At 38.6% G+C, this 19,158-nt stretch overlaps 2 protein-coding genes across 4 annotated transcripts in view; one reads left to right on the top strand and one right to left on the bottom strand.

The window, feature by feature from the left end:
• Positions 1-5,968, bottom strand: part of LOC134754868 (uncharacterized) — a 249,182-nt gene extending 243,214 nt beyond the window's left edge. Inside the window, exon 1 of the mRNA XM_063691317.1 lies at positions 3,580-5,968. Coding sequence (XP_063547387.1) covers positions 3,585-5,018 — 1,434 coding nt within the window. The 5' untranslated portion in view covers positions 5,019-5,968 and the 3' untranslated portion in view covers positions 3,580-3,584. The remainder of the gene's footprint in view (positions 1-3,579) is intronic.
• Positions 1-19,158, top strand: part of LOC134754869 (gustatory receptor for sugar taste 64f-like) — an 81,889-nt gene that overhangs the window by 1,113 nt on the left and 61,618 nt on the right. The gene's annotated exons all lie outside the window — the stretch shown is intronic.

Genomic DNA, 19,158 nt, shown 5'->3' with positions numbered 1-19,158 from the left:
TTAAAATCGTTTTGGAGGCAAAGTTGAACAGTTTTCATTCTGTAATTCTATTTTATTGGATTTATTGTACGTTGTTTATTGTGTTATTTAATATGAGTTTCGACGAAAATATGAAACAAATATTAATTACTTCTATGAAATTGAGAGCGGAGGTATAATTGACTTAAAATAACTTGCAACCGCCATAATCAAAGGCAAAGTATATGAGTATAAGTAGCAAAGGATTTGGATGCCTAAGGCAATTTTATAAACTGAAAAACTAAGAAAAATGGTCACAGTCTATCAGAAAGTTTTTGTAAGATTATTTAAAGAACTGTATGTAACTATAAAATCGTCAACACTGTGGGAATTTATACTCCATGCTTAAGGCAACGATGTATGTGAAGCATAATATCAACAAAAAACTAGGTATGTAAACTTATTTATGTGGCTATAACGACAGTCAGACGGATGCAAGGCGAATAAATTAAAGATACATAAATATATCTAGAAAATTTGTGCAATAAATTGACAAACTACATGTGTAAAATATACGACGAGTGTGATAAAGATAGGTGGTAGTTATATTTTGTGCCTGGTTTACTTTTAGTTTCTTTACAAATAAAACTGATTTCGTGGAGATTTCTTTATTTATTTCATTGAATTTTTGAGGAAAGCACTATATATATAAGGATACATTATACCGGCGTGAACAGGGATTGTCGGCCTCATAGCTACTGGCCTCACTACGTTCAGCCGTCTATATGCATTCAGCCGGCAACCCCTTTCTTCCCAGCCAGCCTCTGTAGTAATGTACTATTTCTCAAACATGCAATGAAATATCGATATTATGTTCCTTATAATAGGCTGCGAAGTATCAAGTTTCAGGCGCGGCTAGACAAGACGTCTTTAATGAAAGGACCCCGCAGCAAACACAGGGAAATTTTAGTATGATGTTAATTTGGCTCACCTGATTATTTTTTTGTATGGGCACAACTCTCTCAGAAGTATACTTTCAGAAATAATTATTGTTATATTTACGCGACTTGTTTTCTAAAATCGATTGTTATGACACGCACTGACATTATTGAAATTGAAATTGAAATATTTATTGCAGACCGTGGTCCGTAGTGTGTTAATATAGGTACAATTAATATTTACATGTAACATAGGTAATTAAATTATGGTTAGTTATTACATAGGACACAAAACAAAACAATTACAAAAAAATATTAAAGTTACACAACATAAAATTACATCCTAGACTGGGTAGGCGCTCTAACATGAAGCTCCATCCAGTGCTTCTGAAAAGGACAGTCTAGCCTATTGCTCACTACGGTCAGGATGCCATTGGTACTGCCACGAACACGCTGCGCCAGGGATGCGACTCGCTTACGTATAATCGCGTGAAACCCATCTGTACGCGTTTCTGCAAACATACCCGACGCACTGCAGTGTCGCGGCAGCCCCATTAACATCCTGAACCCATTATTATATTGAACTCTTATAGTGTTCAACGTTCTCTGCGTATATTTCACCCACAGGCTGCACGTGTAGAAAAAAAAGGGAGATTTTTTACTTGTTTCGTACAACGTGCGAACCTGCGAGCGAGCATATTACATTTTACCGCCGGAGCTCTTCTCTCCCTCTCAACATCAACTCCATCTTTTTTTTTTGTCAGAGGTGGAGGTAATCCTCATTGGATACTGCCGGCCCGGTATACGGCAGCATGCCCGACTCGGCTGCTCTGGAGATTTAGCCGCCTACGGACTAAACCCCTCCACCCTGTAAAGTGTTTTGTTACCAGAAACTCGGCGCTATCGGTATACGCGTTGTTCCTGGGTGTGTAGTTGTGTGAACCGGGAAAGATTTAAGTGTCTAGATGTAAGTGTGATGAATTGTGAAGTGTGTTGTGTGTGTTGAGTGTACCTACGTGTTTATCAGTGTAAGAAGCGGTCCTGTGACCAACTCTATGCATTGCGAAGTAGAATTTAGAAAAGTAAGGGAGAATGAAGGAGAGGAGTATGGTAGGGTATATCAAGGCTTGCAGTATCATCTATTTGGGGACTCCATCGGATAAATCATCGGTGAGCCAGTGGCCCAGCTATTTAAATTGTGACACGCGCTTAATCTCATTTGCGGAGAGGAAAGCTGGTGGCACCGCACCCACGTGACCACCTTGCGGCCTAAACACGAGGAGCTCTGTTTTTTTCGCGTTATACCTTAGCCCGTGGCTCTCCGCGTATGTTTCGCAAATTTTCAGCAGCTTATTCAGAGCACTCATTGCGGGAGTCAACAACACCATGTCATCTGCATAGCTTAAATTGTTGATGATGGTGCCATCAATAGAGCAGCCGACTTTGGTATTGCTGAGTCCCGCAATAAGGCTATTAATGTACAGATTGAATAGCTTAGGTGAGGTTAACCCGCCTTGTCTAACTCCGCACTTCAACCTGTACTCGTCTGAATAAGCTCCTGCCCATCTGAGCCCAGTGCCAAAGGGTAGTGGTGGACCAAAAGCATGTAATTATAGACCAGTTGCAGTGCTGTGTGCCCCTGCAAAAGTTTTTGAGTCCGCTATACAAAGGTCCTTACAGGAACAGGTCAGTTGCCAGTTGTCAGACGCTCAATACGGTTTTCGGGCGGGACGCAGTACTGGGGGAAACTTGTTACATCTTATGTCCCGGGTGGCACCTGCGGTGGACGCCGGCGGTCAGGTAGATGTCACTTACTTCGACTTTAGGAAAGCTTTTGACATGGTAGACAAGGACATCCTACTGAAGAAGCTGGCGGACGCGGGGTGTACGCCGCATACCCTTGCATTTTTTGCTTGTTATATGCGGGGGAGGTCCCAGTACGGTAATTTATTGTTTTTAATGTTAATAGACACTATCACATTGGGTAACTGTAAGGATAGCTGCAAGATTTATTAAATAAATAAAATAAAAATAAAAAATAATTTTGTTCATTTTGGTAAATAAAGGATATTGTAATTTAAAATTATTTTATTATTTATATATAAGGGGCTAACAAATTAGCTACTTTGACGAGATGGTACTTTACACGAGAACAATTAACTTTTAATAGAAATTAAGAAAATTTCTCATAATTTTTATTTTATTTACCGAACAATATAAATAAACTATAATTCTATCTAAAAAAATATTATTTAACTGCTTGTTTGTCTTAAATCAACGTAAAGTGGCCAGTTAAGTTTTATATTTAAAAGAGGTTTTAGAATCTTTTCAATGAGGTCTCATTCAATTATCTCATTAACAGAGTTTTTTTACAAAGCAAATTTGTTTTCCAATTTTCTCAAAATAACATCATAAAACCTATAATGTTTCATACTTACATATACTTCAGGAGCCGAGTACTATCAACTGTAAAGATATCGGTAGCTAATTTGTTAGCACCTTTATAAGGCAAACAAAGAAGTACAAAGCCGTAAGCAGGTATTAAATTAATGACCAAATTATATTGTGTATATTAATAAATCTGAAATATATGTTATTAATGTCATAAAAATATACAAATATAAGTATTAGGAGATAATTTTTTTATTTCAAAAACAATTAACAAAAATAAACATAATAAAACTTAACCTATAGGTAAAAAATTTGGCCTAAATCGCCGTCAATGGGCAAGGTGCCCAGAAGGCTGGCCGTATTTCCACGCTGTATAGCGATACTAACACGCTGTGCGAAATAGTGGCCAGCCCTCTGGTCGCCCGAGGCCTCTATTAGGCGCGTCGCCAAATCTTTATACAGCCGACGCGCACTTGGTCCCCATGGCCCCATGGTTTCAACGCCAAACGCCGCAAATATGTAGCTACTTCCTAGGACGGCATATTTGCGGCGCTTGAGGCTTTCGGCCGAGGATGCCGCAACGCCAGCGGTGGCGCTGGTGCTTAGAACATGGGACGGTGCCAGGGTATCAACGCAAGTAGCATCCCAAATTAGCGGCCGACCCATGCTCCAAGGCACCATCGTCATTCCGTCAGGCCTCTTGCCGTCGTCCCTGGCCAGCCCGCTGGGCTCGAGGACTGCCGGCACTTTCGCACTGACAAGGGCCCGACGGATGACATCGTTAATACTGGCGTGGCGGGACATTCTACCAGCGCTCCGGACACATGAGAGGCCATGGTGGCCCAGTATGTCTACCATGGCGCCGCATTGACAGCGATGTGGCTGATTTGTTGATGCCCCCAAACGTAAGCTAGCTGCCAGGCGGAAGGTGGTGTTATCTAAAAAAGTACCTATGTTTGGAGACGGAAGCGCCTGCAGCCACAGACCCGACTCCCACTCCGCAGTCGCAAGGAGACGAGCACGGTCTGCCAAACTAGTTGACGTATCTAAAAGGTTTTTCCGTACTAGTTGACAGAGCGGCTCGTCCCATTGCCTCTGCGAGCAGGGATTGGCAGGCGGGTCCGTGTCGGGACAGGTTATGGACCAAACGTTCATGGCCTCGGAGCAGTGTGCGGCCTCCATAGATCCAATGGAAGGATCTAATATTTTCTCTATAAGGCTTTGGGCACCATGCACCGAGGACAAGAACGCAGGTAGAGCAACACAAGAAATTTTACGGATACCCAGGCCGCCGAACCTAATGGGTAGGCTAGCCTGGGTCCAAGATCTATCGTCAAAAGGAATATTGAAGATGGATGTGATTGTTTCTACGACTAATGTATCTAATTTTGAAACCAAAGTGGGGTATTTCCAAAAATGGGTTCCGCGAAGTATATATATAAATTTTGGGACGAAAAGGCAATGTTTAATGATTGAGTAGGTTGAATGAAGATTAATTTTGGCCAAACGGTGTGATGTTGCTTTGAAATGTTGAATTTTTGTGTCGACGAAGTTTTCAAAGGATTGATCTAAGACGGGACAACCAAGGAGGTGAAGCGATTCTTTGTTTATAATTTTGATACCCGGGGCAAGTTGTCTAAAAAGGTCGATTGTATTTTCCTTGTCCGGACAGGAATCGGTGATAAAAAGTTCGCACTTGGAGAAATTTAGCGACAGGCCAATTTTTGTCATGTCTGTGTTAATTTTTTTTTAATCTTCGAGGACGGAAATCGCTTCTCCGCCGAGGGCTCCGTCATCTAAATACCAAACGTTTAATTTTGAATTTAGTTCCTTAATGATGGGATGTATAGCGAGGCTAACAATTGCTGGGCCGAGCGGGTCACCTTGTTGACAACCTACAGAAGAAGCCAGAACGTCGGTTTTATATAATAATTTGGAAGGAGAACTATAACATTGCCAAAGAAATGTATATACCAGAGGAATTTTGTCTTTTATTTGAGTCAACAAGGTGCCCCGGTCTACGGAATTGAAGGCATTGCAAACATCCACCTTAAGCAGCACCTCTCCAGCCTTATGATCGAGGAATGTTCGCACGGCGTGCACAGCGGCTTCACATCCACTTTTGGAGCCAAACCCCAGTTGGACCGGTTGAAGTTCTGGGGTAAGCTTCGAAAGGATGGAGCGGCAGGCGATCTTGGCGACAAGACGTCGGAGTGTGGTGCCAACTGCAATGGGGCGGATGCCGCCGTCTTTTTTTGTTAGGGCACAAAGGTTGGCTCCATACAGGACGTCCTTGATGCGGTCCGGGACCTGACCGGTCAGCATGATATTCACCAGGGTAGTCAGGTCCTTTAAGAGTATTTCCCCCGTTTCACCACAGCCGCTGCACAGGAGATCTTTCAGGTGCTTAGGTGCCAGACCATCCAGACCTCCCGCAGAGCCATTGGGGAAAGACATTACGGCTCCAAGGACATCCTGTGTGGTGGCAATGAGGTTTGAATCACTCGGTAGTGGGGGATCAGGCAGGCAAAGGTTTGTAGCTGGAGGTGGATGCTTGCTGTGTAGAGCTGTGAGGGTGTCAGAGTTAGATGGGGCTAGTGCATCATCAGAAAAAAGCAAGCGGGCGGCGCCTTTTATATCGCCATCGGAAATTTTAGACTCTACTTTTTTAAATAAACAGTTGTTGGTGTTCCTAAAATTGTGAGGAGAGGGTTGAAATGAAATATCGCTGTTCTCACGAGAGCAGTTGTCTTTAACTGTTTTTGTGAGTGATTTTGAATTTCCATCGGAATTTATATGTAGGACTTTATAGGAGAATGTAAGTAAGAGTTCCCATTTGCGTATGGAGTTATCTGAAAGAATTGTTTTGATCGTGTCGCTCAAGGATTTGGCAACAGATACTCGGGCACCGCGTGGTATCCGTTTTAATACCGGGCGCGATTTTTTTAAATCACTCAGAATTTGGTGAAACGGTACGTCCGATCTGGTGTGGTCTGGTAACTGTGAAGGCGCTGAAGCGTTTGGCTGGGGCTCAGATAGTACGGTAGATGAAGGTTGAGTATGACTTCGCCGGTGTTTTTTGGTGATATGGATGTTAAGGCCTCTAGGGCCTTTAAAATAACATGGTTCGGGACATTCCGGGCAACGAAGAAGATTTTCTGACGATGCAGTAGTTGGTGTAGCGGTGTGGTGCTGTCACTCGTATTTTATATCATATTTTCCTCGTGATATCCGCAAAACATTGGTACACGTTACTGGAATCGAAATTTTCACTTTTCGAACGTTTAAAGGAGCTTAAACTATGGTTTATATTAAAATGATAAATAAAACGGATTTATTTTTGAAGAGAATAAACAACCGTGACAGTTGACGTTGACAGTTTCATACAAAGCATTAGGTAATAAACCACAAGCCTGCAATAATTAAAATGTCTGTAATCTGTACAATTCCAAAATACGGGTTCCACGGATGTTGCTTACATAATCTCGTATGTCAAGGTGTTTCGGCAGAAAACGCCATTGCAGACTTATATATTCCTGAAGTGAAGGTTCATATCTACCGACTGGAATTGGTTTCATGCTGGTATCAGATGGGTTTATTTAGGGGTCCCGATGGTCACCTTTAAGAGCGTCTGCCAAGCACTTCCGGCAGGAATCATACTGGCAGATTTCGCTTTTCTGTATCTACCAGTAAATTTGTAACTGATGCCATAGCTATATTATTTCGGTATCAGATGGGTTAAATGACCCCCCCTTTTTCGCACCGGAAGTGGCTATCTTTTTTGTACTTTCAGCTAGTTCCGCCGTGGCAGACTTTCAAATTCGGACTTAGCATCACTTTTATGGGAAACCATTGTGCATTTCATCGCGGTATCAAGTTGGTTCGAAACTTTACTGCCGGCTCTTCTACCAGAAGGTAAAAATGTAATAAGAGTTTAGGTCAAATTCGAATTTTTTTCTTTTTGTTTTGTTTTTTCAATTTTTTTTATGTATTCGTACATAAAAAGTAAATGTTATTAGTAAATTTGTAACTTAAAATTGACTTTTACTTTGTTTTCGTAAAACCTGGTTTTTACAGTGTTTTGTCTTGTAACTTTTTGATATCAATAAGGATACTTAGACTACGTCCCATAGTGGCAACATCGCCATCAAAAATGCGTTTTGCACTATGTTACAACAAAAACTTGTTTTTATTTTATTTTAATTACGCTGTTAAAATTATTCGGTTTCCTCATGTTACATCGTACAGATTATTTGTCAACGATAGCTAATGTTTAGCATTCTGTTTATTATATTGTGGGACAACATATGGTGGATCTTGTATCGGCCGATTTCTTGTGAATCTTGGGTCTACTAATTCGGGTAATAAGCAGTCAAAATAGAATTTAATTAATTTTGGGTCCATGACTGTGTTCCAGAAGCTATCATCTCTCTCAATGATTTCCGTTTTTATTTTATTTTCGCCATACCATACAGCAAAGAGGCACTTGTTTTTCTTTGCTACCTACATGCATTTGCCCTTGAGCTTGAAAAAACCAGTCAGATCGTCGATTTACATAAACCTATCGATCTTTATCAAAGTTTGCTACCAAGTTACACTTGAAGTTACACAGTAATAAATAAAATAACATAATCATTTAAAAAATAACCTAAAATTAAAACTACCTAATACAAAACTAATACCTAAAAAAGAAATAAAACATAACATGGGTGGGGGATGGTGACTATGGAAGGGTTCCCATAAGGCTGGCTGCGGTCCCCCTTTGGATGGCTATGCCGATCCGTTGGGCGAGGAACGAGCCAGCCCTACGGTCCCCGGTGACCTCGCAGATTTTTTTAAGCCAGCTGCCGAAACAATTTGTGAGCGCATGGGCACCACGGTCCAAGAGTCTCGACTGCAAATGTCGCAAATATATGCCGGTCAGTGAGAGCCATATATTTGCGGCATTTTGCCGCCTCAGCCGCTGCGGCCGCCCCGCCCACTCTCAATGATGTTGAACCTAGGTGGGACGGTGCCAGGGCTTCAACACACGTTGCGTCCCAAATAAGGGGCCGTCCGACACTCCAGGGCACAAGAGTCATTCCGTCGGGTCTCTTTCCATCGTCACGCGCGAGGCCAGGTGGTTCTAGAATGGCTGGAATGTTGGCGCTGACGAAGGCCCGACGGAGGATGTCATTGAGGCAGGCATGGCGTGATAGGCGGCCGGCACACCTAGAACACGATAAACCGTGGTGTCCAAGGCTGTCGACAAAAGTTCCGCAAGGGCAGCGATGGGGTGATACTATGTTGGATCCCAGGCGAAAACCGACAGCTAGCCTGAGGGTATTGTTGTCGAGTAATGTACCAAAGTTGGAGGAGGGGAGAGCATGTAACCAGGAGCCGGACTCTCTTTCCGATACAGCCAGAATGCGTGCTTTCTCCTGGCTGGTGGAGCAAGAGTTTAAGATGTGGGAATGTACTTGTGTGCAGATAGGTTGATCCCAGATTCTCTGAACTGATTTATTTATGGGTAGGTCTCTTCCAGGGCAGGCTATTTTCCAAGCGTCTTCTGCCTCAGACAAGTACGCTACCTCGAAACCACCGAGTGATGGCGTAAGGATTTTGCCGACGAGGGTGAGCGTACTATGTACTGAGGACAGAAAAGCGGGTAAGGCGAATCTAATTGGTAGGGTGGCATGAATGAATTGGCTATCATTAATTTTGACATTTAATTTTTTTTCCAGCTGAGTGTGCAGTATTGAGTCTATGGATGCAGTTATGTTTGGAAAATTCCATAAGGGACTGCAGCGCAGGGAATATGTAAATTTGGGAACGAAAAGGCAGGAACGAAGAATACATAGTCCCATGTGGGAATTAATTTCAAGGAGTCGGTCCGAGAATTCTGAAAAAATATGAACTTTTGAATTGATGAAACCAGGGAACGACTCCTCGAAAACAGGAGCACCCAGGAGGCAGAGCGAGTCTTTTTGTAGGATTTTAATACCTGGGCAGATGTTTTCGAAATTTTGCTGGATTTGTAGCTTGTCTGAAATGTCTGGATTGATATAGAGTTCGCACTTGTTTGTGTTAAGTTCTAGTCCTATTGATTTGAATTGGTTTATGATGGATACAAGATCATTAAGAACGGAATTCGCTTTGCCTCCTAAGCTACCATCGTCGAGGTACCACACGTTGAATTTGGAATTTACAGCCGAAATAATGGGATGAATAGCTAGGCTGAAAATGGCCGGCCCGAAAGGGTCACCCTGTTGACAGCCAACGCAGGACAGGATATCGTTTTTTCTGTAGGACAGTTTTGTGGGAGAGCTATAGCACTGCCACATGTATGGATAGATACTCGGACTATGTTTTTGAATTTCTGTCAACTGGGTGCCTCTGCAGAAAGGTTCGACAGGCGTGGACGGCTGCTTCGCAACCACCTTTGCTTCCGAATCCGAGTTGGAAAGGTTATAATTTTTTTTCTAGGTCCGAAATGATAGTCTTACAGCAAATTTTAGAGGTTAGTCTGCGAAAGGTTGAGCCTACGGCGATGGGTCTGATTCCACCATCTTTTTTATTCAAGGCGCAGAGATTAGCGCCGTAGAGGGTTGGTAAAATAGAAGGATTAACTTTGCCTGCAAGCATCAAGTTAACTAGACGAGTAATGCTTGCAAGTAAGTTATTACTCTGGCCACAAGGCATACCTGAAATTAGGTCTTTTAAATGTTGTGGTGTTAATCCATCTAAGCCGCCTGCAGAGCCATTTTTAAATGACGAGATGGCTATTTGGACTGCGTCTTCCGAGCATTGTAGGCATGGTAAGGCTGGGCTAGGAGGATCGGGAAGGTCAGGTACTGCGGATGCCGGCGGATGTTTACTTTGTAGGGCAATCAGAGTCTCTGGGGTGTCTGGAGCAGATGTGTCGCTGGAAAACAGAAGTGGGGCAGCGCCTTTAAGGTCTCCATCGTTTATTTTTGTTTCAACTAACTTATTGATTTGGCTGGGTTTGAAATGGTAAGTGTTATGGTTAATGTCTATATTGTGAGGGCGGGTGCAATTTAACTTAATTTTGGAGGTCAGAGATTTCTTGTCTTCTTTGTTAACGTTAAGAATGTTGTATGTGAACGATAAGAGGCATTCCCAGCTAGATAGTGAATTTTCATTTACGCAGTCATCAATGGCTTTTGCTAGATGGTTTGCAACGGTAAATCTTGCACCTCGCGGAATGCGTTTAATAACGGGCACGGAATTTTTAAAGAGCTTAGTTTATCCGAAAGATTGGTGTGACTGATCGGTGCTGGAGCTGATGAGGGGTGAGATATAGTGGGAATTTGGCTGAAGATGGGTTTGTGACCCTTGCCTAGGTGGATGTGGAGACCTCGGCGACCTTTCAAGAGTTTTGGGGCCGGGCAATGAGGGCATTGAACATAATCATCGAGCGACACGGCGGCTGGTTGTGAATGTGTATTATGTTGGCTGTCGGCATGCGGGAGTGAAGCCATCGGCACTAACCAGTATTTTAAAACAGAGCTTACAATACAAGATAACTTAAATAACCAAAAGAACACAAATCACAAATAAACAAACAAAAATAACTATCAAAATGACACTGATGTCACAGGGCTCCATCGTCGCGAGACTTTTCTTCCGTTTCGATGGTGTTTCCGGCCAGCACCCACGAGCTTCGCTGTCGGCGCCTAAGGAGTGGATTGGATTGGAGTCAAACCGAGCCGCTAGTGATGGGAGTCTTCCGTAACCGAAAACCAGGTCTTCGGTTATTATATGAAGATTTTATTTTTCGCAATCGAACGATCGTTGTGATTATTCATTATATTAATCCGTGTTATGGAGGAGAAACTCTGACAGAGCAATTTGTACTTGCATGCTGCTGGCGTTGTTCACTCTTACAAACAAATTTTTCGATTCATTTTCGAGCAATAGATATATTCTCTTCTGTTTGTGTTTTTCGTCAATCTATATTGAATTAACGAAGCTAAAAATTTAATAAATATTTAGGAGAGAAAAATTTAGACATCCGCTTGATGTGACATTTGACAGTTTTTTTTTTTATTTTTTTCTTTATCATCACTATCTTTTTGTATGCGCCACAACTGGACTTTTCCTTGCGTGATAGCGTCATCTAAGCCGATTTTAAATGGAGCGATGCACGATGGGACATTTCACTTCCACTTTCATCGTCTATCACACCATCAGGTGTAGCTCCCAGAAACGGATGTTTTTCATCAATGAAAAGTCCTCATTTTTGTATAAGTAACTAAGTAAGTAAATATTCTTTATTGTGCACCATAAAGTTAAAAAAATATACACATAAAGCGAAATACAAGCTTAAGACTAGGTAACAACAGGCGGTCTTATCGCTAAAAAGCGATCTCTTCCAGACAACCTTTGGGTAGCAGGAAAGTTAAGTACTTACAACTTTGAACGGGTAGTGCCGATATGATAATATGATATATTAACAATTTATAAACTAATTTATATTGACGTTGTGTAACAAAGCTCGATTGCAATTTTTTATTGTTTCTACCATGTGCGATAGACGAAACATGATCCAGATTCGCTTTGTATAACATATTTTTAACAATGTTTTGGCAACAATTTTTTTCAATTCTTTTGACAACTTTTCCAAAATTTGAGGCCGTCAATAAACTTCTGCGAAGCTCCAACCATTCGCCACTTTATATTTTATTCTACTAGTCGATACAGTTAATAATATTAATGATAACATTTCTTCATGAAACATTAAGTCTCCATAAAATCGAATATTTAGTACCTACCCAAGAATATTTTTAGACAAGCGAAATTGAAAAAAAAAATGAAAAATCTTTGAACGTAGTTTTTTTTTAAACATAAAAAAATGTTTCCTTTAAGTAAAATGCGCTAGCTTTAGGTTTAAAGGCACTTTTCCTCCATTCCGGTCCCATTATTTTTTTCCACCCTGTATATGCTTTCGGCGAGCTAGCACTTTTTGGTAGTTTGAAACGTTTTGAATGATTAACGGTTAGTTTCACTAGACTTATATTGACCGGGATATGGACCGTGATTACCTTTTGTATTGTTTTTAAGTTCCCGATATTTCGACTTAGCTCAAAAACAATACAAAAGGTAATCACGGTTCATATCCCGGTCATATATAAGTCAAGTTTGAAACTTGTCCTAGATTAAACTATTTACTAAACCAAGTGGCTAGGATTTTGCTGACCGAAATTATCCTGGGTGTATGTATGTATGTTTACGTATGATTGTGCGACGTGCGTGTAAGTTGCTTAGGACAGATAATATGGGACAGTCAGTCGCTGTTTGAACATATTTTGACGTAACCATTGCTTCACTTACCGTACAGGTTGTTTAACATTAAGAAAGGGACAGAGAGATTTAAGCCTGCTCGGCACGCTTTTCTCATTCCTCCTTGTCAAATCAAAATAAACTGTAAAATCATAGTAACAGAGTACATTGTAATATTTACTTTTTCCACGGTATCCTAGCTGTCATTGTAAAATACTTATGTGTAAAATTGTAAAGCCTGTCCAGAAATATATGATCATTGTCAAGAGCGCGCTGTTATTCTTCGTGTATAGGGTGACAGTTCAGTATAGTATGAAAAAATTAGTTCCAGTGAAATTCCGCAACATGGCGCGTGATTATATATTCCTGGTCAGGCTTTACTAGCGTGCGACTTTCATACCGGAGGTCGCGGGTTCAAACCCCGGCCCGTGCTTAGTGAGTTTTTGTAAGCAGAGAGCTTTTTTAGTGGTACTTAAATATAATTACAAAGGTAACAAAAACAATTTGTTTTCCCATAAACGTGATGATTTTTCAAACATAAGTAGGTAAAATATTTATTTCACATAAGTTACTATGTAAGTATGTAATGACCTAGACTATACAACAAATTAGTATGAATATACTCACAAATAAAAATATGTTTTATCGAAATAAAATATTTTATTCAAACAAATATTTTATTTTATTTTATTTAAATATGAAACAAACGGTCATACATAAAATATTGTTACAGTTTCTTCTCTTAGTCTAGACCTATAGTTTCCATTTTTATTAAACATATCTTCATATATAGCACGAAAAAGTACCTATCTTGGCTTAAGTTCAGCAGATTAGTAAAAGGTTACACAGAATTTGCGAATAGGTATCGACAAACATGACATAATAGGTATATTAACACTTTTAGATATTGACAGATCGCGGCTAGATTTACATACTAGTCCTGAATAAAAATTTTATTGAGCCTATGGTACAATTAAATATGTCTACATTTTTTACAATGTTATTATCATTATAAAGTGTACATGCTCGCTTAATAAACATATTTTTAGAATAGTTAGTTCTACTACATGGGATGGAGAATAAGTGCTTGTATCCGAGACGACATCGGCGTTCTTTATTACCTAAATAAATATTAAATATTAATAATAAATAAAGTAATAATATTAATTTATTATTAATATTTATTCAATAATTTCAATTTATTTGAGTATGAAACAGACGATTTATTTTTAGATAGAAAAAAAGCAAAAAGATACGTTTTGATAGATATTAAAAAAAAAAGAAACAAAAAGTTATTACGATTAGATTCTGATGGCTAATAAATACCACACAGCTACCGATACATCCGACACTAAGTAAGCGTCGAAATTTCCTAACACGTTGTAACCAAAGATAGATATAACTCCGTAATAGATGGATACAGTCTAAGGAAAAAACGTGCCTCGAAAATAACGAAAATTTGATTCTCGATCAGATGGCGCCACTAGTTTTGGCCTACTCTCGTATAGAGGGCATTGACGGTTTCGTTTGTTATTTATAATTTTAACGCATATCAGTGAAAGAACATGGGTCAAAATCATATAAAAATAATTAATGCAAATAAAAAAAATCATTTATCCATATTTAAAAACACTTTTTAACGTATTTTTATAAATCTTCATTTTTAGTTTTAAAGTGTCGATAGATGGCAGTGAATTTACAGTGGTTACAAAATTTACTATGACAGTACCGCTCTATCTTATAATATCCTCTTTGCTGTAACTGTCTAATAGTACAGCGGCCAGATGGCCTAAAACACCATTCGATGTGACTGTACAGTATACTACCGACAAGTGGTATCGTTGTGTTCGGTAGACTCTACTGAGTACGAAATAACAACTTGTCACTTTCTAAGAGTGTGGGGGGGATAACTGTGACGTCACAAAATCGGCAGTACAAAGTTTTTAACTTTTTTCTTTTAAACATACCATGTAGGGTACCAAATGAAAGGGCATTGTGAGTAGATTACAAATATATAACATAGTCTAACATTTTCACTACTTGGTCTAACAAATTATTAGAAAATGCTCAAAAATTTTACAATCCTGAGTTGATTTGGAACTGCTCTAAATTGAAAATGGCTGAATGGATTAGTCCAAGATTTATATACAATGACTGTGAATATCCTCTATATTATATATATAAATAATTAAACAGATATATCCAAAAATAAGAAAACTTCTCTTATTTTTGGATATATCTAGTTAATTATTTTTAGACGCCGATTTTGTGACGTCACAGTTATCCCCCCCACACTCTTAGAAAGTGACAAGTTCTTATTTTGTACTCGGTAGACTCTACCGAACCCAACGATACCACTTGTCGGTAGTATACTGTAGTCACATCGAATGGTGTTTTAGGCCCTCTGGCCGCTGTACTATAAAGCTGAGGTCTAAAGAGTATAGATTTTGACGTAGCTAAGCAAACACGCACACATGCGTAACGTATAGGCCTGTAAAGAAAGCACCAGCGTAGGTAGACCTTCGATTCCGTTACTACTACAATGGAGCTAAGAGTCAACGTGTATTGGATATTCCAATTTTACGTAATTCGGAGCGGTGCACGATTTGACACAGATCTTACCTCTTTGAGGCACGACGGCCATCTAACGTTACTGGCATAAAGGATGCATTTATGACTTTGACGCATGACAGAAAGAGAAAACGAACTGCGTAAAATGGGCGTTTTGTGTTGAATACATAAATCCGTTAAAAGAAATCCGTCGCTATAAGAGGTAATAAGTTAATATTTAGTGCTATGAGGCTTAAGACGAGATGGAAACCTTTACTTTAAGGTGGATTATGCTGGATAAAGATGTGTTTTCTAGTTGCACAGAGCTAAAAACCAAAAAATGAAGACGTAAGTTTGGATTTATTTTCTATCGAGGAAATTTTAAGCATTCGTATTTCGACTAGTAGCAGTAGTAGCAAACCCCTTATCACATAGTCAAGAAAATTTATCTGAAGATCACATCTGTTTGTTTCCGGGGCTAGCCACAAAGATCCTACAAAGATCCTGTTATTTATCGATGCCTTCCCTTAAATGTAATAAACAACATCGTATAGAAGGCGGAATAAAAATATTGTCATCAACGAATACTTTGACACGCGTTTATAGAATGTCTGGGTTGATTTTGCATACAATTGCAAATAACGCACAATTCGCACGAATGATTCGCAGTTTGTCTCAACACGTTGATAACAATGCAATTACCATCTCGTTGCAACTCTTTTATATCCCGGATTATCAAACGGTCGTAGTTCACGCATACACGAGACTCGTCATTATATTCGGCAGGAATATTATTAACAGTTTCCCTATATCGGATTGCTATATGGATTCTATGTAGGTTGTCGATTATCTCAAACCTCGAGGAGCGATAAGATTATTGCAGACAAAGCAAGGATTTCTTGCTGCCATCATCTGCTATAAGTATTTTTGCTTATTTTTAAGTCATGTTCTTATAATAACGTAATTATCAAAGATCTTTATAATATTTATGTTATGTCACGTTGACATCGCATGTTATTAGTTGAACGACGCGTAAACAGGACAAAGAGGAGGAATTACGTAAAAATGGTTAACAAACACATATTTTGTATAAAACAATTACATTGATTATTTCTGAAAGTATACTTCTGAGAGTTGTGCCCATACAAAAAATAATCAGAAGAGCCAAATTAACATCATGCTAAAATTTCGTGAGATATAACTGAAACCACTTTTTCCCTATGTTTGCTGCGGGGTCCTTTCATACAAAATTGCAGGCCTAGGCCGGCTAGGTGCTCTTTTTAGGGTTCAGTAACCAAATGGCAAAAAACGGAACCCTTATGGATTCGTCATGTCTGTCTGTTTGTGTGTCCGTCCGTATGTCACAGCCACTTTTTCCGAAACTATAAGAACTACACTGTTGAAACTTGGTACGTAGATGTATTCTGTGAACCGCTTTAAGATTTTCACACAAAAATAGAAAAAATAATAATTTTGGGGGTTCCCCATACTTAGAACTGAAACTCAATTTTTTTTTCATCAAACCCATACGTGTGGGGTATATAGATAGGTCTTCAAAAATGATATTGAGGTTTCTAATATATTTTTTTTCTAAACTGAATAGTTTGCGCGAGAGACACTTCCAAAGTGGTAAACTGCGTGTCCCCCCCCCCCCTGTAACTTCTAAAATAAGAGAATGATAAAACAAAAAAAAATATATGATGTACATTACCATGCAAACTTCCACCGAAAATTGGTTTGAACGGGATCTAGTAAGTAGTTTTTTTTTAATACGTCATAAATCGTAAACCGCGATTTACCTTTCACTCACGTTTCACATAAAAATACATTGTTTAAATTGTGTAATGTACGGAACCCTCGGTGCGCGAGTCCGACTCGCACTTGGCCGGTTTTTTAAATTTCCATTTCATAGATTTTTGTGACACAGCATCATGGCATTCAGCCATGAAAAAAAAACTAAGTGCTAAACTATCTGCTTTATGGTTCGTAATGACATTCTGCCATTACGAACTGATCAATCCTAAATTAACAAGTAAAGACAAGTTAATACTTACGCCAAAAACTGTTTAAAGTACAATATAAATGTTCTAAAATATTTGTACTGTGTTTGAAATGTTATTGATTTTTCAGCATAATTACTAATTTAACGAGTAAGGTTGCCAGAGCTCGAGGGAGAGGAGTGTTAGGGTCGGCAACGCGCATGTAACTCCTCTGGAGTTGCAGGCGTACATAGGCTACGGAGACTGCTTAACATCAGGCGGGCCGTATGCTTGTTTGCCACCGACGTAGTATAAAAAAAAATTAAAGTGCAGTAAAAATGTCATATCCTTCATTCTGCCGTGCAATACTAAACAACAGTAAGTGCAAAAAGTGAGTTTCGAGAAAAACGCAAAAAACCTTTTTAATCCGTTTTTTTTTGGTGTTCTCGGTGATTATTTATAAATTCTTGAATGTCAAAATATAGCATGGAATAGATGAAATACGAATACGTGAACACTTTTTTTTATTTTAATAATTATTTAATAAATTATTGCTATTTTTCAAAATTTTACAGTTTTACTGTACCTTTTTTACCAGTATTTTTATTCAGAATATAGACGAGATGAACTTACTTTTCTAAGATAAAGATCTCATTTTCATTGAACTTGTATGTGACATAGTCACAGGTTAGATTATATTGGTCTGTAGGAATTGGTTACAAAAATTAAGTGCCATCGAGAAAAGTCTGATTTCTGTGATACTCTACGACGGGTTACTACTAATTAGTAATTACAACTACTTAGTAAGAGATACTTAATTTAATTTCTTATGTATAATACAATTGCACTTTAATGATTTATGTGAATAACATTTTTTTAAATATACATTCGTGTATTATTTTTAAACATACCTTATTTGTACTACGACGTGTTGGTATCTCAAAGAACTCAATCAATATAACCAAGTAAATTACAGTAAATAGTTATGAATACTGTACTTTAGCTTGCAATTAATTCAAATAGCTATTAGTGTGCGAGGGTTGTTTACAGTAGTCCGCTTTTTTACTGCACTTTATTCTGCATTTATTGTGTTTTTACTTCTTTACGAGGGTACAGTAAAACTGTAAAATTTTGAAAAATAGCAATAATTTATTCAATAAGTTTTAAAATAGAAAAGTGTTCATGTATTCGTATTTCATGTTCCATGCTATATTTTGACATTTAAGCATTTGTAAATAACCATCGAGAACAAAAAAAAACCGGTTTGAAAGCGTTTTTTGTGTTTTTCTCGAAACTCACTTTTTGCACTTACTGTTGTTTAAGTATTGCACGGCAGAACATGTTATGGAGGCAAAGTTGAAAATGTATCATTCTATTTTATTGGATTTATTGTGCGTTGTTTATTTTGTTATTTAATGTGAATTAAGACGAATTAATATTAATTGTAATCGTAGGAGTTGGAATTGACAGCGTAAGCAAAATTGACTTTAAATAACTTGCTGCCGCCAAGTCAAAGGCGAAGTACTCGTATATGGTTGCTTATGGAAATTTTATTAATTGAAAAGCTAAGAAAAATGCCCATAGTTTACCAGAAATAGTTTTTGTGGCATAATTTGAAAGTAACTATAAAATCGTCAACACTGTGGGAATTATACTCCATGCTTAAGGCAACGATGTAGATATGTGAAACAGATATATTTTCAACTCTTAATTAAATACCTACTTGTAAGTAAATACTAAATATAGCTCATCCAGTTTATCTGCTCATATTTGTTTGTGTACCTGTGTCTCGGTGCGAAAATAACATTTTTTTTATTTTTTTTATTAAGAAATAACATTAGGTACAAGGGTAATTAGTAATATTGTAGACTTACAGTTTCCTTAATTAAATTTATGTAAACCTAAACATTAAAGCATTTAATTTGAAAGTATCTATATGAATTATCGATTTCAATCGTTAATAACAATTAAAGGTGTGTTAATAAATAGTGCCAGAAAACTTGCAGTCATGTAAAAACAATACTAAAAACAATAGGTATGTAGAACAATATGTAAAAACA

This window comes from Cydia strobilella, chromosome Z (genome assembly GCF_947568885.1).
Source record: "Cydia strobilella chromosome Z, ilCydStro3.1, whole genome shotgun sequence".
In the NCBI taxonomy this organism is placed as follows: Eukaryota; Metazoa; Arthropoda; class Insecta; order Lepidoptera; family Tortricidae; genus Cydia; species Cydia strobilella.
This window is presented reverse-complemented; position numbering and strand designations above follow the sequence as displayed.